Genomic DNA, 26,418 nt, shown 5'->3' with positions numbered 1-26,418 from the left:
ATATCATTAAATAACTCTAAACTCTTTCTTTCATAACCATTAAAAAAAAATTAAACTTCTTTTATTTATTTTTTATTTAGTAATAACTTAAAGCTATTAATATTAAATTCCAAACTACTTTTATATTAATTTAAGACTAATATGTTTTAAGATTAAATAAGAAATTTACTAAAAAGTTTTTGATTAGTTAAATAAATATTAATTTTTTAAGTTACTTTTAAAAATAAAATAAATTTTATAATTTTTAAGAAAGCAATTCTAATTGTTTAAATGAGGAAAAATAACCATTTAATTTAATGGAGGATAATAAAAAAATTTTAATTTACTAAATTCTACTTAACTAATTAATTTTCATAATTTTTTTATTTATTGATAAAAGTATCCTTTTAAAAATTAATTCGCTTTATTTGTGAATAAAATAAACAAAAATTTAAACATTCAATTTTAACTAAATTTAATGAAATATACTCAATAACTATTTAATAAACTCAATCAGAGCCATATATTTTCTTTGAGAACCAGCCAGTCCATGATTCTTCTTCTTCTTTTTTCTTTCTTTCAAGTTCTGCTTCTTTTTTTATTCTATTCTATTCCAGTCTAGCTTTTTTCTTTTCTTATTTGGCTTTCTTCTTTTCTTCTCTTTTTTATTTTTCCAAATTATCAGCTTCTTCTTCTTTCATTTTACCCCAGTCGTCCATATCATTTTGGTGCTTTTCTCTCATATCCCACCAAATTTGCACTTTTCTATTGGAGTCTTTTTCTAAATTTAGCCACAATTAAGTATTGTTCATTTTAGCTAAACTGAAAAAGTATGTTCCTACACTTTCATAATTCCATGAACTATCTACAATAGAAACTGGGTGGCAAAGTGAAAAATTTAATTTAAAACGGACAGGAGTGTGTGAAATAATGCCAAATGCACTCATATAAAAGGTATTATTTTCTATTTTTACTATTTCCTCTTTACAGGTTAAGCAAGCAGGGGCATCAAGTCTCATAGCTAATTTTACTTAAAGGAATACATGGGATTTGCTCTAAGCCCATTAAAATGCAGGTTCTACTACCTAAACCTCTTTGTTAGAGGCCATTAAGTTAATTTACAACTAATCAAGATCACGCTTAATATTATTAGCTTTTTATTTAACCAATGAGAAAGATTCCTCTAATTTTTCAGGTATTTAAGAAAAATATTCTTCAAACAGGTAAAGAGCTGTTTAATAATATCCACTATCTAATAATGTTTACAGACAACTCATTGGAATCTCTACCCTAGATAAGATAAATTAATCAACTTTGTGTTTCATTTCCTGTTCTGTTGTATATATAGAAACTTGAGAAAAACACTCCTAACCTAAGAGGAGTTACGCTAAAATCAAAATAGCTAATACTGCTTTTTTTATTTATGAAGCTATAAAACCCATCAATCGTTTTCTAATTAATAATGTTTTCTTAAACAATTAATTACTATTTATTTATTACGTGTGAATTAGTATTTTAATTAATCAAAAATGTACTTTATTTTTATAAAAACTGTTTAAAAACAATAAAAACTTTACATGAAATCTTTGAAAAAAAAAAATTAAAGCAAGTTTTATTTTATAAAGCAATTAATTTATAATCAATATTATATTCTTTCTTTCTTTTTTTCAAATAAATTATTGTAATAAACATTAAAAAAATGATCAATCTTGATATATCCATTGATTAAATAAATACTTTTTGAAAGTATGATTGTAAATTTTAATAAAATATTTAATTTATTTCTTGTTTATCATTTTTCAACTTCAAACAAAGTTTATTTTTTTAAAAAATTTATTACAGATTATAATGTGTTTTAATTTTATTTTAAGAAATAAATAAATCTATATTGTAGTATGAAAGCAATTATTTATTATTTTTTAAGTATTTCAATAAAATATTGATAATTAACTCTTAGTTTATTTTTAGATTAAAATATGAAGAATGTTAGATTAATATATTTTTTGTGTGTGGATTATATAAATACATTTTTATAAAATAATATTTCAATCAAAAATAAAAAATAATTTAAAAAATGGAGTAATTAGTTTAGTTTGTATATTTACCTAGTAATAGTGGCATCAATTTAATTAAAAAAATTAAGTAAATAAAACTAGGCCAAGAGATTGCTTATAATATATTTTATTCAGTTCAGTAATAATATTAATAAATCTTTGCTAAATTAAAAAAAAAAATGTATCAAATTTATTTTGAAAAATAATAAAAAATAGATATTTGAATAAATAATTTGTTTATTTATTATTATTAAACATGAATACCATACACACATACAATCAATCATTTTGAATTTAAACTATTTTTTATTTGATTACATAATTTCATATATTTCTTTAATAAATCAATTGTTAAAAAGCATCATAATACTATTATCCAAAGGTAATAATAAACAAAAATTAATATAGCTTACAAAATATGAATCCAGCATCGAAATCGCAATTTGTAAATAATTTTTATATCATAAGATAATATTTAAATAATGCTGATATGCTTAATTTGAATCTACTAAAACATTTTTAAAAGTTTGTTATTACATTTATTTATCAATTTTATTTATTAAAATAGACTCATAATACAAACTAATATTAACTAAATCCAGGAAACAGCTATGTTTAGAACTAATACAGAGAAATAATAGATGATACTAAGAAAGAATAAAGTTAAGGAGCAAATTTAAATAACGAAGCAACATTATAAAATGAGGATTTAAATAGAAAGTAGCTGAAGGAATTATTTGATGAATTTAAAAACAAAGACAATAAATAACTACATGTAAAAGATTTTTATGATGATCTTGAACGTTCTTCTGTTAGCAAAAATTGTACATTACTAATGTAAAAGTTGAAAAAAATTTTCTCTAAGAATGAAAATGCATAAATAGATGAAAATGAATTTTATAAACTCTTCGAATTTGACTTTATTTAAGATGTAACATCAACTTTATTATATTTAAGATATTTTGAGTTTATTAAAAATAATAATTAAAAAACAGTAAGATAATTTGAATTTGATATTGGGATTAATAGATGATATAGCAAACAATAATAAGGTACTCAGTAAATAGGAGTTACTTTAGATGAATGATAATTATAGTAAAATATTTAGTTGAATTATTAACTTTAAAAAATTTAATTATATAAATAAATAAAAAAAATAGATTTGGGTTTGCAACAATAAGATATTGACTTAATGCTTAAATACGGTGGATAAGGTGATTCAATTCATATTGATGATTTAAGGAGACTTTTAAGTGAATAATGAAAATAACTAACTAACTAACTAAATAAATAATATTATATTTTTGTTAAAACATTTGAGTTTAAAATTTGAAGAATTTGTATTTTATTAAATAATCTAACATGAATGATTTTGTTAAGAGCAATAATAATTGACAGTCTTTTGAGATATTTAAATAAAATAATATACTTTTATTTAGAGTAATTTATTTCCATTATTTTTTACTTAAAAAAATAAATAAATTTGTATTTAAATCTATTTATCTGCATTTTATAAGTAAAATCTATATTTTCTAATATTATTTTTTAAATATAAAATACCATAAAAATTTATTGCTTTTATTTTATTTGCAAATTCATATTAGAAGCTATAAAATAATGAAATTTGTATTATTAGTTAGTTAGTATCTATCTATCTTTCAATTTATCTAATTTATAATATGCAGATCAAAGACAAAAAAATATTTGTTTATTAAAAATCTTTTGAGATTTGTAAAAAATGAGTTGAAGATGTAAGTAATTAAGATAGTATGCTACACAATGAAAAAGGTGAATAATAAGAACGTAAACTGTATTAGCTATGCAAGAATATACATCTTTTATTCATTTATTAACCTTTTAATTTTAAACATTCATATCAAATAAATGAGTAATAATATCTTTCTTAATATCATTCTCAATTTGTGAAGAAGTTGCGAGCAATGAATTCAACAGCATCTTCTACTGTTCTGAATCTTTCGAGGTCTTCATCAGCTAATTCAATGTAAAATTCGTTTTCTGCTTCAAGCATGATTTCAACATAGCTTAAAGGATCAACACCAATTTCACTCCAAGTAGATTTTAATGTAATTGCGCTTGGGTTTTGAACTTTATCGTGTAAAGAAATTAATCTAATCAATCTTCTAGCAACATCATCAGGATTGGCATAATATCCGCTTTTTTCATTTCTTAAAACAACCTTTTGAGGAGCATAATTATAAACGCTTGCCCATTAGAGAGTGTTAGTCTTATTTAATATGCTATTCATCTTATTTGCTTATTAAGCAAACTTTAATAAATTCTTGGTAAGTCCGAACATCTATCTTGCTTTTTAATTTTGTTTTAATTGCAGGTTAATTAATAAATTTTCATGTAAAACATAATATCTCTTTTTGGTATTTTATCTTATTTTTTTAAGAAAAATAATCATGTACATACAATAAATAAATAGATTCTTTTACTAATAATCTTGATTCATATAGAGTGTTTATTTAATGTTCATTTCAAATGATTCCTATAAACTGCAAAGGTAACTTTATTTAACAATATTAAAAATAGTTCACATAAAACCTAAAAACTTATCAAAACACACAAGAAAATTTATTGATTACAATAAATTAAAAATGTTTTTTAATTATAAAACCTTTTTTATCAATGTTTGTTTGTTTGTTTTACACATTTTAGAATAAATATTGTTCATTTTGTATATTTTTTTCAATTTACTAATGTGAATTATTTAATTTATTTGTTTGATAATTTTGTTAATTTAAAAGTGATAAAATTATACAATCAATATAAAACTCAAGTTGAGTAGAATAATATTTTATAATGATTCAAATTTGTAAGTTTTAGGGATTTACTTATTGAATATTAATGTCTGCATTTAATCCTTAGTTTAAATTAAATTATTAAAAGGTAAACTAGCCACCTACATTAAATGCCTAATTAGCATTATTTTATAAATTTTAAGGTTGAGGATGAAAAACTTAACTAATTTAACTAGCATTTCTTATTTCAACTCTGCAATTAGGACATCTAGGTTAGGGTTAAGTTTTAATCCACTAGAATAAGCATTTCAAATGGAAAGCATGTGAACAATCTTTAAGCCTTCTACCAACTAACAACTAATCGTGGCAGATGGTACAAAAATCATCTTTGTTATTTTCATTAATTTCTAATTTAGGAAATATCTCATCTATATTCTTTTGGAAATAAGACGTGTTTCTTTGGCTTTAAACAACTTAAGCAATTTTTCGAAGAGTTTAAGGGATGCTAAAGATGAAATAGTAGAAGATAAACACAGACCACCAAATTTAGATATTAGATTAAAAATAAAGGATAATTTGATAAAAAAGGTACCCTAACTTTAGATTATAGAGTATAAAATTTGTTTATTATTCAATTTAGAGGGTTGGCTCTTGTATGATATCAGAATTAAAATTAACATAATACTAAATTCCATTTTAATTAATCAATCTTGAACATATTAATTAGCTTCTTATATTCCAAATGAATGCAATTACCAATCCAAATAAGAGTCTCAATAATACTAGCTTAGGTATTGAAGAAAAGACTATCAAACATATTATTAATGTGCTTAAATTAAATAGAGTTAAAAGTGTATTGAATTTTTTTATGCTTTAAATTTTTTTAATTTCTTGCTCATATTCTTCGCTCATACTACTGAGAATACTTTTGATTGTTAATTCAATTATTTCAGAGAAAAATCTTGAAATATCAGCTTGCATATATATTACACAAATTACAAAAATATCAAAACTGCAGCTCCATATTCTCTCATCAAGAATTTTCATTAGGATCAAGTGTTTAAAAATGCAAAAACGAAATAGATTTTCTTTGACTCTTACTTTTTGCTCGTGGGTAAAGGGCCCTACTTTTACTTTCCATAACTAGCGCCAAAAAAATATGATTGAAAATGATGATAGAATAATTGCATTAAGAACAAATACTTTAGAATTCGCACCACTGATAGTTACTTAGTTAATCAACCACTTCATGAATGTAACAAACTAATCATCACATGGCTTTAAAATTAGCTGTTACTATATAGAGTAAAAAGAAATCATCATAAATGCACTTGATAAAATAATTAAAGACTTTAAAATTATATCAAAATGGTTTATCATTTTCTAAAACCCATCAACCATCTATTAAAATATCTACAAATCTAAACTCATTGAATATGTTCTTACAACTCTTATATCTTATTACTAACCTATATTTTGTCTTTAGCCTTGCTGCTATTATTACTGCTAATTTATTAAATTTTAGTTATTATTATTATTTGGAATATTATTCTAATTGTTATTTTAAACATTACTTGACTAGTTAGCAATATTATTTTAAACTCTATTAATATTTCCATTATTGTTTTGCGAATTTGATTAGCCAGGTTATTATTGTTGTTAATTTGACATGTTTTAATTTAAGGGATTATTAATAGGAGCACTTGCTAAAAATGTGTTCATTTGATTAATACGCTACTGCTAATATTTAATTACGATTTATGTTATTTTGTTTAAGAGCTCATCTATGCTAGTTAAATTATTTTTATCAATATCACCTTCATCAGGAAGATTGTTTGTCTCATAACTTACTTCATCAAACTAACTGCGAATAATAGTTAATTGTTCGAGAACGTAATCCAAATTACTCTCTCTCAGTGTTCTATCTTATGTTGGTTATTATAAATCTGTTAATAATCTTTTAGATTAGTTTAGCTATTAAATTATTTCTTCAAAATCATGACTCCATTTTTGGAATTTTTGCTTTGTTTTTAATTAATTTATCAATTCATTTATATCTTCAAAAGGTTTATTAAATTCATAGCCTTGATTTTGATCACGTATATGCATAATGTTTGTATTTGGAAATAAACTTGGGATTGTTTTTATTGAAGGACCTTCTTAATTTATAGAATTCTAAGTAGAAGAATTTTCTTTTCTTTCCTCCTCATCAACATCTAAATCTTCATAATCTACTTCGTTGAAATCCTAATAATCTTAATCTTTGCTCTTGTCTTAATTTGAGCTATTTTTATCTAAATTTATGTTATAATTTTTGCTAGAATTTTTTTCTTCTTCTTCTTCTTAATCCCGAATGAACTTTAAAGAGTTTTCATTCACATGTTATTCTATATTAGTCTCTGGCAACTGTATATGTTCATTTGATTAGGCCTGATTTTATTAAATATTTAATTGCTAGTTTTCTTGATCAAGAGTTTCTTCCTAATTCTACTTGCTTTCCTTTTCTGAGCTCATAATGTATTATTTATTTTCAAGCTTTATCTTTGGTTTTTATTTTAAATAAACTGTTTACTTTTGATAAATAATAAAGAAAATTGCATTAAATTTTTCCTCTCTTTTAGAATAACTCTAATAACTAAATATAATATTGTTTATAAAGAAGAAACAAATGTAAGAAAAATTAGTTTAAGGATTTATTTCTTATAAAAAATGCAATATTTTTTTGAATTTCTATCTTAAAAATTGATTTAAGTTTAAATATAAATTATAATAGTAAAAATTTTGCATAAAAAAAAGATATTGCCCTTTTATTTAAAAAAAGTATATAAAACATTTATCATGCTACTTGTATTTTGTTTCCTATTAAAACTTCTAATAACATTTTACAACTTCAAATATTTAAATATATTTGTTTAAAATTTAGAAATTAACTTAAAAGTAATTAAAATTTTTTCCAAAATATTAAATATACAACACTAAATTTAATCACTTAAAATTTAAAGGAAATTTTAAATTAACAAATGGAGTGTAAACTTTTTTTCTCAAGCTTATTTAGGTATAAAGAATTAAATTATAATAATAGAGGAATTAGATAAGTTAATGCAGGAGGAAATAGAAAGGTCATTTAATCCTGATGGCGAATAGTCTGAAATTAATGACCAGGATGACGATGATTTAATGAGATAGAGTAATTAACACACTATAGCATAGCTAATTTAATGATCAATTATTATATTATTTTAAACGAAAAATAAAGGTGTTGATTTAGAGATATTTGAAAAGAAACTCTCACAGTAAAAAAGAAAGCAGGAGTATTAAAATTAGCTAAAAGCAAAGTAATAGTAGAAATAAGAAGTGTATATGCATGAAAATGCTGTTTCTAGTGATGAAAGTGAGGAAGAAGATACCTAAGAAATTGCTAATAATATAAAGGCTAACTAAATTAAAATTAAATAGGATGCTGATTCTTTGTATGAGGAATTGATATAAAAAGGTAAATTGGGGAAGGAATAAGGTTCTTCTTTAGCAAAAAAGCCTCCTACTCCAAATAAATTATAGATAATGTAGTAGCAGTATGCATAGTCAAGAGACAAAGAAAAGCAAAAGCAAGATGAAATACTAGAAGAAATTTTGAAGTCAAATAATGATGGTTTCAAGGAAAAAAAGTTAAAAGAACTTTTATAAAGAAACAGAAATCTGAATATATAATATGAAAAAGAAAAGGCTATGTAAGAAGATATTTTAATTTATAGAATATTTACAATTTATTAATATCCCCTTTTTTTGTGGGTTTTATTCAATTATCATTCTATTTTGCTTAAAGTATGATAGTAAAAATTCTTTAAAATTATTTTAGGAGAATAAAACTGGAGTCACAATTGAATTAAATGATAAAGGACCATGAAGAGTTTTTACAATATAAATAAGGTAGACTTGGAGACTAAGGAAATAATGGGAATAATAATGATGCTATATCCGTAAAGTCGCATTCAGATTCAGTATATTCAGCTAAAACTACAAAAACTACTTTGAAAGAAAATAGTGTTATGAATAGTGCTGATGTAATATTTATTTATTTATTTTATAATAATTGAAAAAAAAAATCATTTTAATTTAATTTTAAATATTATATAGACTGAAGATTACAAGGAGAAATTTTAAAAGACTGATAAAAAATTACAAGAAGTATTTATTATTTTAATTTCTTTATGTAAATCAAATTTTAACAAACTAACTAACTATTTATTGTACTTACTTATTAGTTTAGAGTTTAGAATAATAACTTAAAAAATGAATTAAATAAAGCCTTGAGAGTTATTACTAGAGAAGTTGGAGAGAATGTGAATATAGATAAAGTATTTTATTATTTTCATTTAACAAGGCATTAATTAATAAATATTACAAAAGATTTTACTAGAAGAGAATGGATGGAAAGGAAGAGCTTAGCAAATAGAAAAACTGAAAGCTAAAGTTAGAGATTTATAATAAAAAATAGGTAATATAAGCCATACTTCCATTAACAGTGATATGAGTGGATTTAGCAGTGCAGGATTAGGACTTACTGGCTAAAGCCACAGAGGAAATAGTTTAGGAGGCCAAGCAGCATCAGAAAGAAGAAAAGAATAAGAAGAGTTAAAACAATAATTTGATAAAATAAAACAAGAAAATGAGTTAATTGGCTCTAAACTAAAAGCAGTGACTGCAAGAAAAAATATACTTGAGAAAGAAATAAAAGAAATAAGAAACGAATATGATAATAATAAGAAAATATTACTCGATAAAAGTGACAACGATAACAAATATATATCTGCTCTTAAATAAGAAATAGATAAGTTAAGAAAAAAAGAGCCTGAAGTAATAAATAAAGTTGTTTATTAGAGAGTGTATACAAATAACACAGATGAAGAAAATGAGAAAAAGTTAAAAGCAAGTGATGATGAAATGTCGAGACTTCGTCAAGACATGAAATACATGAAAAATGAGCTAGAGTAAAAAGAAAGAATGATAAGTGAACTTATATCAGAAGTAATTTAGAAACAATTAATAAATTCACAATAGAGTTGATTAACTAAATATAAGTATTTATATATTTTTATCTAATAGAAAATTAAAAGTGATAAGCAGTAAGTTTAGAAAGTAGTATAAAGTTCTAACTTAGGTAATGACGAAGCTCATTAAAAAATATAAAAACTGGAGGAAATGGTGAGGGCTTTAAAAAAAGAAAGAGAAGATTTTTATGATTCAAAACTTAACGATAAAGTAATATATTCAATATGAAAAAACATATTACAAAATTATTCTAATTATAATTTAGGAATCAGCAAAAATAATTAAAGAATTATCATTATAAAATGCCAAGCTAAGAAGTAAAATCGATGACTTGAACTAGCAAAAAAAGTGAAAATCTATTAAAAGAATTTAAGGATGCATTGAAAATTTAATTAATTAATTATTTACCTATAAACTGCATATAAATATTTTTAATTATTTATATTTTAATAAACACAATAAATGAAGATCATAAATAGGTATAATTAAATATTTCAAATAAAAGATATTTAAAAAAAAGTTGTTTCTTAGTAATTTATTTATAAGTATTTAATGAAAGTATTTGTTTTAGTGAAAATTATTTCACCAAAAGATTTAAATTTTCATGTTGTGTTTTTATTATAAAAGCAAATTTTCAATAAATTTCTTCAAAAAATAAATAATTTATATTATCATTTTTATATTTCGAAAATAGTTTATTGTTATTTTATTAAAATATTTTTAATTTTGTTTTTTCTAAAAAAAATATATTTTGTTTTATTCTTATTTTCTTAAGATTTTACTTTCTACTTATATATTTATTAAGAAAAAAAGCCAAAGTATAAATAACCATATCTAGATAGATATTTAATAATCTATAAACTATTATTTAATCCTAAAATATCAAGCATGAGATTTAACAGAGATTTCTCTAATGAGTCTCTGTATTCCTAAGAAGATTTTTATGATCATGAATTCATTAAAAAGAAGATTTAAAATGACAAAGCTAAGCAAAATGATACTCCTGAGAATTCAAACTCAATAGAGAATTCTAAAATGGGATATCAAAGATTTTAATCTATAAATGATAATGCAAATATTGATTTCAAGAATGCTTAAATTATATAATAAAATCATCAAGTATAACCTGATTAAAATGACTACAGTGTATCATTATAAAAATAACAAAAAGAACTACTATATCCATAAAATTAAAATAGTGAACATAACCTTTATACCTATGAGAAATGTATTAGTTGTAATTCAAGTTTATCTCATGAAAATTTTTATAAAAATTAGACATTATTATTTGACATAAACTCTTATAGATATGACTCTTAAAACTAAATGATTAACGAAGATCTTCATTAAAGTTTTTCCAACTTTTTACATGACGAATAAATTATTCTAAAATAAATTGATAAATTTAACATTTCTGAATATTCAAGTATACTTTAATAATCAAACTCCTATTAAGATTTAAGCTATAGCTATTCAGATTTTTTATCATCTTTATAATCTTTATAGAGTTAATATGAAGATTTTGATGAGCTATCAGATATAAATTATAAATAAATAAGAAATAGTTAAAGTTTTTAAAAGAAAAGGGAAAACACTTTTTAGAATCATATATCATAATATGATTCGTAGAAAGTAATTATTAAAGAAAAGCTTTTTTCAGAAAAATCCAATTTATTTATAGAAACTCCTTATATTTTACACTATGTAGGTTAAATTAATAATAATAATAAGTTTAACAAAGATTCGTCATCTGCTTCAGATTCTTTAACCAGTAGCTAGTCAGAATTATCATAGCTTGATAATTTTATAAACTTAAATTAAGTATATCAAGAAAAGTAGATATTTCTAAACGATAGTTAAATTAGTAAGGAAGTCTTTAAAATAAATAAAAATATAAGAAAAAAGCGCTTCAAAATTTAAGCTGATTCTTCAAAATAAAGTTTGCAAATAAACTAAAGTAAGCTTATATATGCCTTTATGATTAAATAAATTAACGAGAAATGCTACGAAAAATCTAATTAAAGTAAATATTCTTTAATTTTTGGAGAAAAAATTAAGTAGCTACGTAAAATAAAATCTAATTTTAACATAAACTATCACTAAACATGCAGTCTAAGAACTTAATAAGAAGTTAAACAATTTATATAAAAACATATTAAATAAATATTTTCTTAAACAAAAATCTGAGTAATTCATTTATCTATTATAGAATCACTAGCAACTATCTACTAATTGAGTAAAAAATTAATTTAAAATATGAAAATAGTTTATTTTAAAAAAAAAAATAAATTTATAAAGCAATAATAAAGCTTAATTTTAGTTTTAAATATTTAAAATTTAAACCAAATATTATTTTATTAGTTGGTTTGCTATATATTTTTGTATATATTTGTATTTATCTTCATTTCAAATTTATTGCAAGCATTTACATTTATTTTAATCAATCATCAAAATTTACATTCAAAAATAAATTGCATATTTAATATATTTCTTTATGCTATTATATCATTTATATATTTACCATATAATAATGTATTAGAATTAACTTTAATTTGATAAAAATTTTAAAATCTATAAATAAAATGCAATTAAATAAATTTTCTAAATATTTATCAATAGTATTGTAAATTATAGCTGTTTTAAATTGATAATTATAATTCATAATTAAACAGTAAATCAAAATTATAATTCAGAAACAGCTATTTTTAAACTTCTTTAAAAATTATAAAATACTAACTAATTAAGTTAATTTATATATTCAAAGCTGGATTACTTCCTACAGCATGTAAAAATATAAAATATATAAATGTTAACAACATGAAAATTTCTAATAAAATTAATATTTAATAAATCAAATATTATACATTTTATTTCCATAATTTGTGTGGTCTTTATGGATTATCTGATTTTTGAGTGGTTTCAAACATCTAATATTTCAAAGTATCAAAGTATGAGACATTTTAAATGTCTTTTTCAATTAATATTTATTATTTTTATTTGCTTAGTAAATTTTAAATTAATATTTAAAAATAACAAAAATTATATTTTAAATCTTTAAAAAATGATTTAGAATATAAACGAGTTATATTAAATTAATATCTACTTTATATTTAAATTTATTAGTTTTCAATTTTTTAAGAAACATTAACTGCTCAAATCAGCATTTCATAATATTTAATTCACTTATTATTGATATTTTTATGTTATTTATTATTGAAAAAGTTAATAATTTTATTATGTATAAATGATTTTTTTATTTTTTTTGAGAGAAGTTTAATGAAACAAATTTTTTTTGAATTAATAGTTGGGTATCTTTAAATAATAATTACTTTATTTTTACTTCAAAAAATATCTACAATAGCTACTCAAGAAATTTGTATATCAAAAAAATACAGATGAATTTTTATAATTATTAAAATTTTAGTTATCTCTAATTGTATTTACGTTTTTACTCTAAATATTTTATAAATTCAAAGATTGTAAACCAACACCTGATTTTTATTATTTTTTATAAAAATATTAACTTTTTTAGTTAAAAAATAGTGGGTTTTTACCATTAGATAAAAATTGTACTAGAAGATCACTAATTTTTTTTAATTTATTTGAATTGATTTTTGTTTATGGCTAATATTTACCCATAAATCTGTATTTTGCGAACGATCTATAATCATATTGTTATATTTCTTATAGACTGAATTATTATTTTTTATTATTTGTAAAGAATAAAAATAAAATACCTTCAATTAATTTTACAAAAATGAAAAGTTGCCAAAAATCATAATCTGAACAAATATGTTGTTTGAAGCTTTTGTTTATTCAAGTAGTAAATATCATGAAAGGGATAACAGAGAACAGCCAACAATAGAATTTAAAAATTTTATCAGAAAGATAGCTGAGCAATAGAATAAAGTAATTATTCAAGATAAACAAATTTCTGATATTTTTTTAATTTAAGTATTCAAAAGGAATAAAAAATAAAAGAATTCAAAAAAAAGTTAAAAATGTAGCCAAACTAAATAGAAAATTAAAATAGATATATCATAGATGTTAGAAGGATTCACTAAGAACTTTCAAATGGATAAAATACTGCTTGCAAATATTGTGGATTATATGACTCGAAATATCATTGTGGGTTTGAAGCGAACCTACTTTTACCAGATATTTATATGGAATTATCTAATAAAGGGTTTTTTAGATCAGGAAAATATTTTTGGAAATAGAATCCTTACCTTTCATGTTGTAAAGAGTATGCAATAAGAATGAACGTGTTGTAATTTTAAATCAGTCATCATTAAAAGAAGACATTCTAAAAATTTGCATCAATTATGCATAATGAAATAAAATAATAAATAAGCAAAAAAAATATAAATAATAATGATATTGATGATTCTCTTAAAAACAAATCAAATAGCCATAATCTAGATAATAAAAATAAAGGTAAAGAATCAAAAAATGAGCATGCAAATATACAAGAAAATCAGAAATAAAATTATTAAATCAAGCAAATCAAAGATCTTTTAAACTAATTGGTCTTAAAATTATTTATTGGCGAAGAAAAAGGCTTTAAAAAAGTAGACTATGACTTTAAAGTATTCTTAACACAAGGCAAGTCAAAAGAATCTGACTATTATAGTAATGTACTTTAAATAATATATATTCAAAATAAAGAAGCTCTAGAATCAGTTGATAAGCTTATAGAAAAATATCAGAATTAAGTTTTAGATTTTCTACATAAAGAGTGCAGTGAATATGCTTATTCTATTCACCCAGTTTAAAAGTTGATACTTTTTAAATTAAAAGAGAATCAAAATGAATAATTACTCAAAAAGAATAAGGAAAAGGAATAGCTTTAATAAAATATCAAGTCTATTGGTTAAAAAAATGAGAATGGACAATAAAAATAAATGAAATAAGTAAATGAGAAAAAATAGCTAATTCCTAAAAATGAAATGTAAAAGTATGTTAATGAAGATGGTTCAATAGTCTTTGATGAGTTTTCCCCTAAATATATAAAAATAGGAGATTTAGAAATTAGTTTGGAGGAAAATTAATTTGATTAAGAAATTTACTAAATCCATTGCGACTATTTTAAAAGTGTTCATCAAAGAGAACCACAGTCAGTTTAAAAGTTTATAAACGATAAATGTATTTAAATAATAGAGCCATAAATAATATAAAGCAAAGTAAATTCAAATATGCAGCTATATACAGGAACTTTCTTTTTTAAGTATAAACTTAAAGGTGAAATAATAGCAGTTTCTCATGTAGATATACTCCCAGAAATGTTCATGAGCCAGTACTTTTTCTACAAACCAGAATTAAAGCAATCTTTTAAACTAGGTATAAATAGTGCATTGATTGAAATCGAATATGTCAAAAGAATGCAAAAATTCTTTCCATAATTTTTATATTTTAATTTTGTTTAATTCATCCCAAGAACAACAAAGATGAATTACAAGGCTGACTTTTAGAAGTAGCAAATATTATGTCCAGAAACTTGTAAATGGGTTGATTTAACATTAGAAATGAAAAAGTAACTTTATGAAAACCCAGCAGATAATCCTCGTTTAGCATCTAAAGAAGAATCTATATAAGAGGATCATGATTTTTCAGATATGAATATAGAACAATACTTATATGAAAACTTTATGATGTATATAAACGAAAGATATTTAATGATCCAAGATCTTATACCTGAAAGTTAACCTTAAATATTAATTAATTTAGCTTGCCTTCTATAAGCTATGGGTAAGAAAATATTTAACTCTCTTACTTTCGGTTATTGAAACAAACCATATTATTTAAATGCTTAAAATATTAATAAAAATCTCAATAAATTTATTAGTTAAAAAAAAATAGTTATTTTATAATAAATTTTCATATTCATTATCAAAAACTAATAAAATAAAAATAAACATATATGTATATAATTTATATGCATTTCTTCAATACAGTTCACCAATCAATCATCAATATTTTTCAATCAAAAAATTAATTTTAAAAAAATAAATAAAACTTTAAATCAATGATTTAGATTTAGCATTTGTTTATTTTACTCATTAAAATAAATTGAAATAAGAAAAATCTTATAGACTAAAATTTTGAAAATTGAAAAGTACTAATAAATAAAATTAATGCTATAAAATATAAATAATATTAGTTAAGTTATTTTAAATTATTTTCTAAGGCTAATTGAGCAATTCAATAAGTTAAATTAAAATGATTTAAGTGAAAAATAAATTAAAAATTAAGATAAAAATACATTTTATAAAGTATATATATATAAATACTATAATTTTAATTATTAATAAATCAATTTAAGGATTATTAGTTAATTCATTACTACTATATTTATAAAATAAATTTAAAAAAAGAGAATTTTTTATAGATTTTTTAGTATGTCTTTTGTTTAAATAAAGCTAAAATCGAATTTTTTCATTAAAATACCATTTTATTTAAATTTTACTACTTCACATCTTCAGGAGAAAATTATGTTTCAGGAACCAAACCTATTTCCTTTTCCATTCTAAATACTCTATTTTCAAAGCTTTACAAACATCTAATTATTGGCTAATTTTCTATAGTTTACTGATCAATTTATTTTTAGATGTATCTCATTTCTTAATCCTATTCTTACAAGTTCGCAGTCAATTTTTTTATAAATTATTCAATCGATATTTCTATTTATTTTGTATCTTTTGATATTTCAGATTCTTATTAAATTTATAGTCTCTTAAACAAAGAATTGCCTTCTTGAATTTAAGCTTAGTTCTTTAATATTTCAGATTTTATTGAACTTAATTTTTCCTTTTCATAATATATATACATAATATGCTTAAAAATAATTATTGACATTAACCAAATTTTTACAACTTATTTATCATAATATTATTCAGGGTTTGTTTGAATTTTGCTATATTGTTCATCAGACATTTGCTAAGAGGGGGTTTTGAAATTCTTTTTATTAAAAAATAAGTATTTATAAATATGTTTAGCTTTGAAACTCTGAATTACTGGATTTGTAATAAAAAATAAACCGCTATCATTATTGCCTTTTGGACCGAAAGATTCTTATTTATTCATTTTTTGTATATAACTTTAATCATCAACATGCTATTATTAAATCACTTCATAGGATTCTAATTAATTTTCTATTTATTAATCTGATATATGATCATGTACAATTTAAATAGACTGATGGGTTTATTCCTTATTCTCTCCTTAAAGAGATTCTTCCTGACTCATCAAGTCTAATTTTTAGCTGCTCTGTTTTTCTTAAACAATCTATTTCGCATCTTAACTTTATCTATTTGAGTAAGTATTCATTTAAGGTAAGAATAAAACTAGCTTTAACTATTTTTAATTAATTAAATAATCAAATTGATGAATATAATTTTTAAAGAAATTTCAACCAAGCATTTATTTTATTGAAAAAAAATAAAAATTTTTTAATAAATGGCTTGTAAGTAAATCTACCTATTATATGTAATTCATTAAAATTAAATTAAATTTATATTGCTACAATAAATATTGATTTATTAAAAAACATTCAAAATATACATTTTTATTAATAAATAATTTTTTAATTTTTACTAAAAATAAATATTTACAAAAAAAAATAATTTTAATTTAAAAATAAATAAGTAAAAAACATATTATTTTGGTTATTATTTTAATTAAACACTAATTCTTATAATATATTAAAGCCGTGAATGCAATTTGTTAATGTGATATTGTATTAGCTCAGAAAGACAGCATATAAAAATGGATAGCTTTTTAAGCACAGATAAGAAAGAAACCTCTCTATTCTCGGAAGAATAAGATGATACATTAATTTCATTTATATTTTGAAATTAGAAGGTAAAATATTTAAAAAGGATTTGATTGATATTATTAAAAGCAAATAAAAAGTGATAACAACATTTAAAGATACGAAAGGAAGAATAAAGCATACAGAAATAAATAAATTAAATAGAAAGGAGAAATAATAAAACAAAAACTGAAAAACAATACTTAATCTTTAAAAGATCTATTAAATTAAAAGCATAAATCAAAAAACTTATTATAAAAGCAGCAATGAATTTCCCAATATACTCATTCCCTAACGATTTGGTTAGCCACTTATCCAAGGAATACAAATAGCCATAAGCAGACAATATCAAGGAAGCAAAAAGAAACGAATTTAATCCCTACGTATTTAATGCAGGAACAGTTTGTGGTAGAATTTTTACTCTTTTTAAAGGCGATTGGAACATTTTAATGATGTAATTCATAATGTCATGTTAAAAATAATATTAATGGAATTTCAAAATACTCTTGCAATCCATCGCCATAAACAGGTTTTCTCTAAGCTACAGATATTAATATATTTATTTATATAAAAGCTATTGCTCATGGTGATTTCGTAATTGTAGCTGGTGATAAAAGAATTTCTCAAGGTTACTCCATAGTTAGCAGAGATATTTCAAAGTTAGCAAGATTGACTGATAACGTCTTTTTAGCAACTTCTGGTATGTATGCTGACTTTGCAGCCTTATCTAAGTAACTCTCAGCACGTTTACATATGTACAAATATAACAATGGTAAACAAGCAAATATGAGAGCTATTGCAAGCTTGTTATCAAGAACTCTTTACTACAAGAGGTATTTAGATTATCTTTAATTGCTTTAAAACTATTTGAAAATAACACAAGAAATATATAAAGAAAGAATAAATAATTTACACTTAGATAATTGGATTAAATAAAATTATTTTTGAATTTATAACTATCAAATATAAAAATCATTCTTTATAATAATAGATTCTTCCCTTATTATACTTTCAATCTCTTAGCTGGTTTTGATGATAAAGGTGAAGGTTTAGTAATTAACTACGATGCAGTAGGATCTGGTGATTTTAAAAAGTACGCCGTCTTGGGATCTGGTGCTCAATTAATTACTCCAGTCTTCGATTAGTACTTCGAAGGTAAGAAAGATAAATCCTAAATTATTGCTTCTTTAAATATTAAAAAAATAGTTTATTTAATAAAAAATAAATAAATAATTTATTTATTTATTAGAATTAAATTATCTGTTGAAAAGTTTTATGAATGAGTGAAATAATGAATTGGTTGATTATTTTATTTTATTTTAATAGGATACAATAAAATTAAAAAGGAATAACTTCACACTGTTGAAGAATTCATTAGCTTTATTGTCGATTGCTTTGAATCAGCTACTGAAAGAGATATTTATACAGGTAAATAGTTATTACATTTAACAAGAAATAGCAATAATTTTGTAACAATATAGGTGATTAACTTGAAATTGTCATTCTTAGAAAAGATAAAGCACCTGAATATTAATTGTTCCCTTTAAGAAAAGATTGAACAGATAGATAGATAGATAATAAAATATAATATAATAAATAGTAATTGTTTTTTAAGAATATAATGTAATAATTAAACTGTATAGTATAAATTTTTTTATATGTATTTTTACCATCTGTTTTAGAATAAGAAGAAGAATATTTACATCATTTTTATCTTCAAATGAATTAATTATTTTTTAACATTTCAAAAAAATACACTTACATGTAAAGCTTTTAAACAATAAAATCTTTAAAAATCAAGAGTGAAACAAAATTATTTTTAATAATTTTAAAAATTGAATTTACTTTTTTTACAAAAACAAGAATTAAAAATATTCAATTCATAAAATTAATTATAAATTCTACTTCTCAAAAATAAATATTAAAATAATTTTGTTTTTATTCTATAAATAATTAAATACAAAGTATTAAAAATTTTAAATTAATTTTTTATTATTGGATCATATTAAATAGCCAGCCATAATAATAATTATAAAATTTTAATTTGTTTTAATGATTTTTTATGATAAATAATTAATTATTAACTAAATAAATAAATACTTGCAAATAAATGAAAATATTTGAAATAAGTGCAATTATTTAAAAATAAACATTTTAAAGTTTTAAAAGCAATAAAAATAATAATTTTATAAAGAAAATTAAAAAATATTTTTAAACTTTATCAATTCTTTTAAGTAGCCGTTGTAATTGTTTTTATTTTTTAAATTAATTTAATCAATCTCATATCTATATGGAAGAATAAATACAATTTTAACTACTTTGTTAAGTTAAATCAGTCTTGTTTTTTCTTAAAAACTGATTTAAATAAATAAACTGGTGCCATAATTATTCCAGATGCTGTAATTTAAAATAGCACTGTTAAAAAGGATGCCATGTTAAGATAATGGTCTGCTAAGTAAAAGTAATAATCTCCTATTAAAGGTATCAAAGGATCAGATTCTGGATGACAAAGAGTAAAGTTCAAATTTGCCCAAGTAAGCATACTTTGAGGGACCATTATAAACCTCATATATAAAATGTGGATAGCGAATCCAAAATATTAGTGAACTAGTAACTCCCAAAATGACATTTTAAAAAAGCCATATCTACCACAAACTATTAAACACAAAGGTCCTACAAAAGCAGCTAAATAGTGCTCGATCCAGAAAAATTCTTCTTCCCAAGCTAAAACCATTCCATTTGTGACAGGGAATATAATAGCTGTAATGGGGCCAAAAAGCCAGCGCATGTAAGAAATAAAAATAACCGCTTTGACTTTAGTTTTTTCGGTGGTCAAAAGAATTCCAGAAAATAGTAGAACATAATGGCATGGGTTATGCATAAAAATTCCTCTACGAGTATAATATTTATAGCTTGCCATTACAATATATGTTGCAAAGCAGAGGTAGCCAATTAACTTTTCAAATAGTGAAGGTTTTACATTTTTAACAAGCTTAAGATCTAATTCTCTAGAGTTTTTTATCTTGTTCCATGCTAAATATATTATTAAAATATTTATGGTTGCGCTAATAGCTGAAACAGTAATTCTAAATTAATTAGAGAGAGCAGCTGCACACTTGGGACCACCATCACTAAATTCTTCGTATGTATCGGAATAAATACCTCCGTAGTAATAAGTTTAGAAAGTTTCTATAACCTACATGATTGTCCTTTAAATAGATTTAAATCTTTTTCCCCCTTTTTATCTTTTTAATATCCTTAAATATTTAAATATCTAAATGATTTATTTATTAGCTTGACATAAAATTCTTATTTAATTTAAATGCTGGTTATCATAAAAATTAACCCATAATTAATATTGATTTAAATTTTATATTTGTTAGTTAAAATAATAAAAATATTATTATTTGACAATTTTACACTATTTTTATTAAATGACGTATATCTCATCATCTAACTCAGCAACTTACTTGTAACTCTGTGACATTTAACTGTTTATAATTGGCATCTAAGTATTTCTAATTTTTTTAAAACAATTCAATTTACCAAAACATTAGGGAGTTTATCTATTTTAAATTAGAAAAAAATTTGATTATCTATTTGTTGATATTAATATGTAAATAAATTTTCTAGATTATATCAATTTTATCAAATTCTAAATCAAGTTTATATGAGTAAAACTAATAAAAGATTTAAAAAACTATATTTAAACTATTGTTAACAAATTTATCAAATGAAATATATTATGAAAGACTAGATTTGAAAAAAAAATTTACTAAATATAAAAAATTTATTCAATTAAATTGATTTTATAATTTACAGAAGTGTTTAAAGTAATAAAAATTTCAATGAGAACTTTACAAGCTTTCATTTGAAAATTTAGTCGAGTATAAATTAATTAAAAAAGATTGACTGCTTTACAAAATGAATGGGATAGAAAGTAATCAATAATACAATGCATATTTGTGTTACAAGAAAATAATTAAAAAGATTACTTTTGATAAATCACTTATATAAATCTTTTTGTTAGAAAATATAAGCTAACTGTTGTGAAAATACTTATAACAACATTTATTTGAGAATTTAATTTAGTATAAATAAATTAAATAAAAAAATATGGGCAGCTTTAAGAATTGAATGTGATAGAAAGTAATGTAAGGCATATTTATGATAAAATGAAATAATTAAAAAAGCTGCTTTTTATCTATCCTTTGATATAAATTTGTAAATTTCTTAATTAATATGTAATAAGCTAATTTCTATGAAAATGTTAATATTAATTTTCCCTTAAGAATTTAGCATAGCATGCATTTATTAAAGAGAGATAGACTAGTTTACTAATTAAATGGGAAATAAAGTAACATAAAGCGTGTAATGATGAAATAATTAAAAAGTTGCATTTTATAATACAATTTAAATATAAAATGTAAATTTTATGAAAATACTAATAAAAATAATATAATTAATTTAATAACATTTTAATATAAGTAAATTTTAGAAGTATCTTTCTAAAGGCTATTATTAAGATTTTGTTTTTCTTTTAATTTAAATATTTGTAATATATTAATGGTATTCGCTTTTTGTAACTAAAATTAGTTTGTACTGAACTTTCAAAGAAGATAATTTAATTATTTATAGCAATATTAAATTTAATTTGAAACTAAATTATATTTAATCACTTTTAAAATTAAAAACTTATGCTTTGCAATGTCTATTGCTTCCTTATCAAGTTATTTTGCTTTGGTTAAACTAACAAACTCATGCTTCTGTTAAATAATGTTGTTGAAGTTGGATGCTCATTAAAATTGAAATTCGAAATACTATGTCTAAAGAAAATTTAAGTGGGACTTTCTTGAAGATACTTTAATGATCTACTAGTCTACTAAGTGTCTTCTTACAAATTTGTAATACTTGGTAATTTTGTTGTTTACAGAGAGCTGAAAGATGGAAAAGAATCAAGTTGCTTCACATTTTATTTAAATGGAGTCTTTAAGTTTCTACTCTATATTTTTTATTTTGCTCTCTTAAAATTTAGTTTCATCATGATTTGTTGTTTTTCTTTTTAATATCTCAATGCATCTGTATTTTAGTCTAGAATTTATGAAATCAGCAATAATTAATTTAGCATATTCACATACTATTTTATAACTTTTTAATTTTCAGGCTCTTTTTCATGCATTATCTTGAGTTATTTCAACACTATTTCATAATATTCTTTAGATTTTTTCATTTCCCCTTTTAAGTAATAAATCTAACCTAAATTTTCGCATGATTCAAGAACGTCAAAACTATTCTACTATTTTATATTTTGATCTAAAGTAGCATATTATAAAGCTTTTTCGAAGTGCCCTTAATCTCTCAAATTTATGGAATATTAAAAAAGGCCGGCAGAATAAATTTGTAAATCTTAAGGCAAAAACTTTAGCAAATTTTATTCATTGTAAATCTTAAAAGCTTAAGTAAGCATTTCATTTGATTCATCTACTTTATTTTAAAAATATAAAATCGTAGATATTTGAACTCTTATATGGGCAGACTAAATATTTTCATCACAGTTTTGTCCATCATATATGTTTAAAGCCATGTAGTAATGAGTTAAAGCTTCATCAAATAATCCATATTACTGTAATATCTCACCAATCATCATGTATGTGCTACCAAATTCAACATCTTATTTCTTTAGTATCCTATTTTATATGCTTAAGCAGTGCTCCAAGCATGACATAGACTGTAGCTTCTCATTTTTGTTGAGAAGAACTCTTGCTTTTCTTAACAAATTAGATGTGTATTATTTTGAATTTTCTGTATACATATTAAGTAGATAAATTAGCAGTTTATTTATTATTTCTAACTTAGTCTAGTTGCTACTTTAAAGTATATCATGCACTTTCAGTAGTATATCTATAAATACTTAGTAATCTTTCATCAAGCAAGCTTGTTTGTTTCTAAATTATTAACTATCTAAAATTGCTTTATCTAATTCATTTTCGTAAATTCTGACTACAGCTTCTATAACTTTTAAGCACTCTTCATTTTATTATTCAACAAAAAGATATTAGATTAATTTTTGGTAGCTCTTTACAGTTTCAGGATGCATGTCTCCTAATACATTTTTATTCTCATTCAACTCTTGACGCAAAATACTACCAGTATTTTTCTGACTCACCAACCTTTTATTCATGATGGAAGTATTTAAAATATGAAGATTTTTTTTAGAAACTCCTCTCTTTCTTTTTGCTAAGATCTAATTTTTGTTTAGTTTAATTTATTTTTTCAATTTAGAAAGATTTTTTTATGAATCAAATTTTTTTTACTTAAAGTCAGTATCAGTAATTTATGCAAATAAAACACTCTTAAGCATTTAGCATACCAAAATCTATTCATGAATGTAAATGGTTGAAGTTAATTTTATAAAAATGATATATTACCATCATATTTAAAAATTAACTTACAGAAATAAAAAAATACAAACAATTCAAAAATTTTTGAAAAAGTTAGTTAGATAAATTCTGTCTCAAAGTATTTTAATTTATAGGATTATTATTAAAAATAACATACACAATTGGATGGAATTTATAAAATTTAATATTTCAACCATTAAAATGTAGAAAACTCATTTCAAAATATTAGCCATAAAAAATAAAAAAGATAGATCAGATACTTATTCAATCAATATCTAATAACTTAATTACAATTTTACATATATTACATATACAAAGATTTAGATAAACGAATTGAATTTTGATCTCTTATATAATTTTATTAAATTTTAAGGAAAATTTAAATCGAATTTTTTCTTTAATCTTAATAACTTTGCATCAACTTTTTAATCGAACCATTATACTACGTTTTTCAAAAATCATTTTAAAATTAAAATTGATAAGTATTATGCTTTAATGATATTTTTGTTTTTCATTATTTAATAATGCTTTACTTTTTTTAATTTTTCAATTTTTTTATTATTTTTAAAGTTGAAATGAAAATAAAATGAAATATTTAGTTTTATTTGTGTTTACAATTAACAAAATTTTTCATTTAAAATACCTTATAAATACAAAATATAAAAATAATTTAATAAATATTATTTTAAAAATTATACTAAAATTATGGTTAATCAAAATATTATCTATAAATAGCTGAATTTTTAAGATAATTTAAATTATTCTGTTTGAATTATTTTCATAATTTTTACTTAAGGTCTAGTTTAGATTGTGTCCATAAATTAAGATATCACAATAATTTATTTTTTTTAAACTCTTATAAAATAATTTATGAAAACTGTAATAACCTATAAATAGAATTTTATTTACCTTTGAATTTGACAAATTTAAGTAATATAAATTCTAATTCTATTTTGATTTCCAATCTTCATAAGCTTAATTTTTGAGTTAATTATCAATAATATTCTAAATAGATATTTTTGTTTACTATTTTTTATTTTAGATCAATAAAATAAATTTTTGATTTAATAAAATAAAATTTTCATTTTTAATAATAATATTGATTGTAAAATCAACAATTATTATTAATTCAAATATTTTATTTAATTTAGAATTTATTTACTAATTAATATTTTAAAGTTATTAAAATCAATAACTCTTAATTTGCTTACTTAGAATAGAACTGCTTTTCAATTCTAAAATTATATTTCTTAATTTTGAAAATAGAAGAAAAAAAATGAAATTCTTTTTAATTCTATTAATTTATTTATAAAGAATATGTGATATTTGGCGCAACATACTTCTAGTTGAAGTTTCTATATTATATATATGCAATAATTTTGATAGGTGTTGTTATATTAAAATTATTAATAATCAAAAACATATTTATCTAAATTAAAAAAAGTAATAAATTTACAAAAATGGTCGAAAAAACTGCTCTTATTATTGTTGATATTCAAAATGATTTTTGTGAAGGTGGATCTCTTGCTGTTCCTGATTCTTTAAAAGCTATTCATTAGGTCAACTAAATTAGATAAAATAACCATTTTGACATAGTTGTTGTAACTAAAGATTATCACCCTGCTAACCATATTAGTTTCGCAGCTAATCATCCTGGTGAAAAACCATTCACTAATTTAATTTTGCCAAATGGTAAAGTATAGGAATTATGGCCTCATCACTGCGTTTAAGGAACAACCGGAGCCGATTTACATAAAGATTTAGTAACTTTACCTAGTGATAAAATAATTTTAAAAGGCTAAGATGCTAATATTGATTCTTATAGTGGCTTTGGTTCAGAAGGAGAAAACACTGGGTTATTGTAATATTTAAAAGAATAGTAAGTTTCTACTGTTTACTGCGCTGGGCTTGCTTATGATTTTTGTGTTGGTTCTACTGCAATTGATAGTGCTAAGAATGGTTTTAAAACCTACATAGTAGAAGACGGAACTGGTTCTATAAGTGAAGAAACTGTTAAAAATATGAACAAAAGATTTGAAGAATTCGGAGATAAAATAGTTAAAATAAATAGTGATTAAATTTGAAATTATATTTAATTGTCATAAATTATTTTTGTTAAATAAATATATTTTGTTTGCATTTTATACATTCAGAATTGAATTTTTAAAATATTTTTATTATATTTGTATGCAAAATTAAGAATTAATGTATCCAAACAACAAATAAATAATCTTTATTCTCTTAAATTAATTTTTGAAATAACAAAAAAAAAATAAGCAAAAACAAGAAGATACCCTTTTAAATGTATTTTTATGTAAACTAACACGAATATTTGGTTTAATAAAGAATACATCAAAAAT

At 21.7% G+C, this 26,418-nt stretch overlaps 12 protein-coding genes across 12 annotated transcripts; 6 read left to right on the top strand and 6 right to left on the bottom strand. All coding sequences in view use genetic code 6, as the record gives it.

Moving 5' to 3' along the window:
• Positions 1-488: 488 nt before the first annotated feature.
• TTHERM_00470730 (hypothetical protein) lies at positions 489-1,421 on the bottom strand (the record flags this gene model as incomplete). The annotated part of the gene is made up of 1 exon (XM_001032963.1): positions 489-1,421. One exon carries the CDS (start codon positions 1,419-1,421, stop codon positions 489-491), a length of 933 nt encoding a protein of 310 aa, XP_001032963.1.
• A 1,030-nt stretch (positions 1,422-2,451) lies between these two features.
• TTHERM_00470720 (hypothetical protein) lies at positions 2,452-3,297 on the top strand (the record flags this gene model as incomplete). The annotated part of the gene is made up of 4 exons (XM_001032962.2): positions 2,452-2,478; positions 2,602-2,964; positions 3,029-3,128; positions 3,194-3,297. 4 exons carry the CDS (start codon positions 2,452-2,454, stop codon positions 3,295-3,297), a joined length of 594 nt encoding a protein of 197 aa, XP_001032962.2.
• A 651-nt stretch (positions 3,298-3,948) lies between these two features.
• TTHERM_00470710 (acyl carrier protein) lies at positions 3,949-4,350 on the bottom strand (the record flags this gene model as incomplete). The annotated part of the gene is made up of 1 exon (XM_001032961.3): positions 3,949-4,350. The coding sequence occupies one exon, from the start codon at positions 4,348-4,350 to the stop codon at positions 3,949-3,951; it is 402 nt and encodes a 133-aa protein (XP_001032961.1).
• Positions 4,351-5,106: 756 nt separating this feature from the next.
• Positions 5,107-7,312, bottom strand: TTHERM_00470700 (transmembrane protein, putative; the record flags this gene model as incomplete). Its single annotated transcript, XM_001032960.3, has 2 exons — positions 5,107-5,391; positions 5,555-7,312. 2 exons carry the CDS (start codon positions 7,310-7,312, stop codon positions 5,107-5,109), a joined length of 2,043 nt encoding a protein of 680 aa, XP_001032960.2.
• Positions 7,313-7,818: 506 nt separating this feature from the next.
• TTHERM_00470690 (hypothetical protein) lies at positions 7,819-10,199 on the top strand (the record flags this gene model as incomplete). The annotated part of the gene is made up of 9 exons (XM_001032959.3): positions 7,819-7,825; positions 7,881-7,985; positions 8,055-8,526; positions 8,655-8,859; positions 8,933-8,983; positions 9,061-9,153; positions 9,206-9,823; positions 9,902-10,057; positions 10,113-10,199. The coding sequence occupies 9 exons, from the start codon at positions 7,819-7,821 to the stop codon at positions 10,197-10,199; spliced, it is 1,794 nt and encodes a 597-aa protein (XP_001032959.2).
• Positions 10,200-10,735: 536 nt separating this feature from the next.
• On the top strand, positions 10,736-11,139 carry TTHERM_00470680 (hypothetical protein; the record flags this gene model as incomplete). Its single annotated transcript, XM_001032958.2, has 2 exons — positions 10,736-11,075; positions 11,126-11,139. The coding sequence occupies 2 exons, from the start codon at positions 10,736-10,738 to the stop codon at positions 11,137-11,139; spliced, it is 354 nt and encodes a 117-aa protein (XP_001032958.2).
• A 2,444-nt stretch (positions 11,140-13,583) lies between these two features.
• Positions 13,584-15,821, top strand: TTHERM_00470670 (carboxy-terminus containing arginine-tRNA-protein transferase). Its single transcript, XM_001032957.2, has 2 exons — positions 13,584-13,756; positions 13,803-15,821. The coding sequence occupies exons 1-2, from the start codon at positions 13,605-13,607 to the stop codon at positions 15,631-15,633; spliced, it is 1,983 nt and encodes a 660-aa protein (XP_001032957.2). The 5' UTR covers positions 13,584-13,604; the 3' UTR covers positions 15,634-15,821.
• Positions 15,822-16,282: 461 nt separating this feature from the next.
• On the bottom strand, positions 16,283-17,173 carry TTHERM_00470660 (hypothetical protein; the record flags this gene model as incomplete). The annotated part of the gene is made up of 3 exons (XM_001032956.3): positions 16,283-16,654; positions 16,718-16,804; positions 16,862-17,173. The coding sequence occupies 3 exons, from the start codon at positions 17,171-17,173 to the stop codon at positions 16,283-16,285; spliced, it is 771 nt and encodes a 256-aa protein (XP_001032956.4).
• A 750-nt stretch (positions 17,174-17,923) lies between these two features.
• TTHERM_00470650 (proteasome subunit beta type protein) lies at positions 17,924-19,215 on the top strand (the record flags this gene model as incomplete). The annotated part of the gene is made up of 5 exons (XM_001032955.3): positions 17,924-18,065; positions 18,232-18,490; positions 18,649-18,812; positions 18,984-19,085; positions 19,139-19,215. The coding sequence occupies 5 exons, from the start codon at positions 17,924-17,926 to the stop codon at positions 19,213-19,215; spliced, it is 744 nt and encodes a 247-aa protein (XP_001032955.2).
• Positions 19,216-19,989: 774 nt separating this feature from the next.
• Positions 19,990-20,859, bottom strand: TTHERM_00470640 (transmembrane protein, putative; the record flags this gene model as incomplete). Its single annotated transcript, XM_001032954.2, has 1 exon — positions 19,990-20,859. The coding sequence occupies one exon, from the start codon at positions 20,857-20,859 to the stop codon at positions 19,990-19,992; it is 870 nt and encodes a 289-aa protein (XP_001032954.2).
• Positions 20,860-22,332: 1,473 nt separating this feature from the next.
• TTHERM_00470630 (tetratricopeptide repeat protein) lies at positions 22,333-23,838 on the bottom strand (the record flags this gene model as incomplete). The annotated part of the gene is made up of 1 exon (XM_001032953.2): positions 22,333-23,838. The coding sequence occupies one exon, from the start codon at positions 23,836-23,838 to the stop codon at positions 22,333-22,335; it is 1,506 nt and encodes a 501-aa protein (XP_001032953.2).
• A 1,680-nt stretch (positions 23,839-25,518) lies between these two features.
• On the top strand, positions 25,519-26,142 carry TTHERM_00470620 (isochorismatase hydrolase; the record flags this gene model as incomplete). Its single annotated transcript, XM_001032952.3, has 1 exon — positions 25,519-26,142. One exon carries the CDS (start codon positions 25,519-25,521, stop codon positions 26,140-26,142), a length of 624 nt encoding a protein of 207 aa, XP_001032952.1.
• Between the last annotated feature and the right edge of the window lie 276 nt (positions 26,143-26,418).

The sequence above is a fragment of the Tetrahymena thermophila genome (genome assembly GCF_000189635.1).
Source record: "Tetrahymena thermophila SB210 genomic scaffold scf_8254565, whole genome shotgun sequence".
Taxonomy (NCBI): domain Eukaryota; phylum Ciliophora; class Oligohymenophorea; order Hymenostomatida; family Tetrahymenidae; genus Tetrahymena; species Tetrahymena thermophila.
The sequence above is the reverse complement of the archived record's forward strand: the minus strand, read 5'-3'. Positions and strand labels throughout refer to the sequence as shown.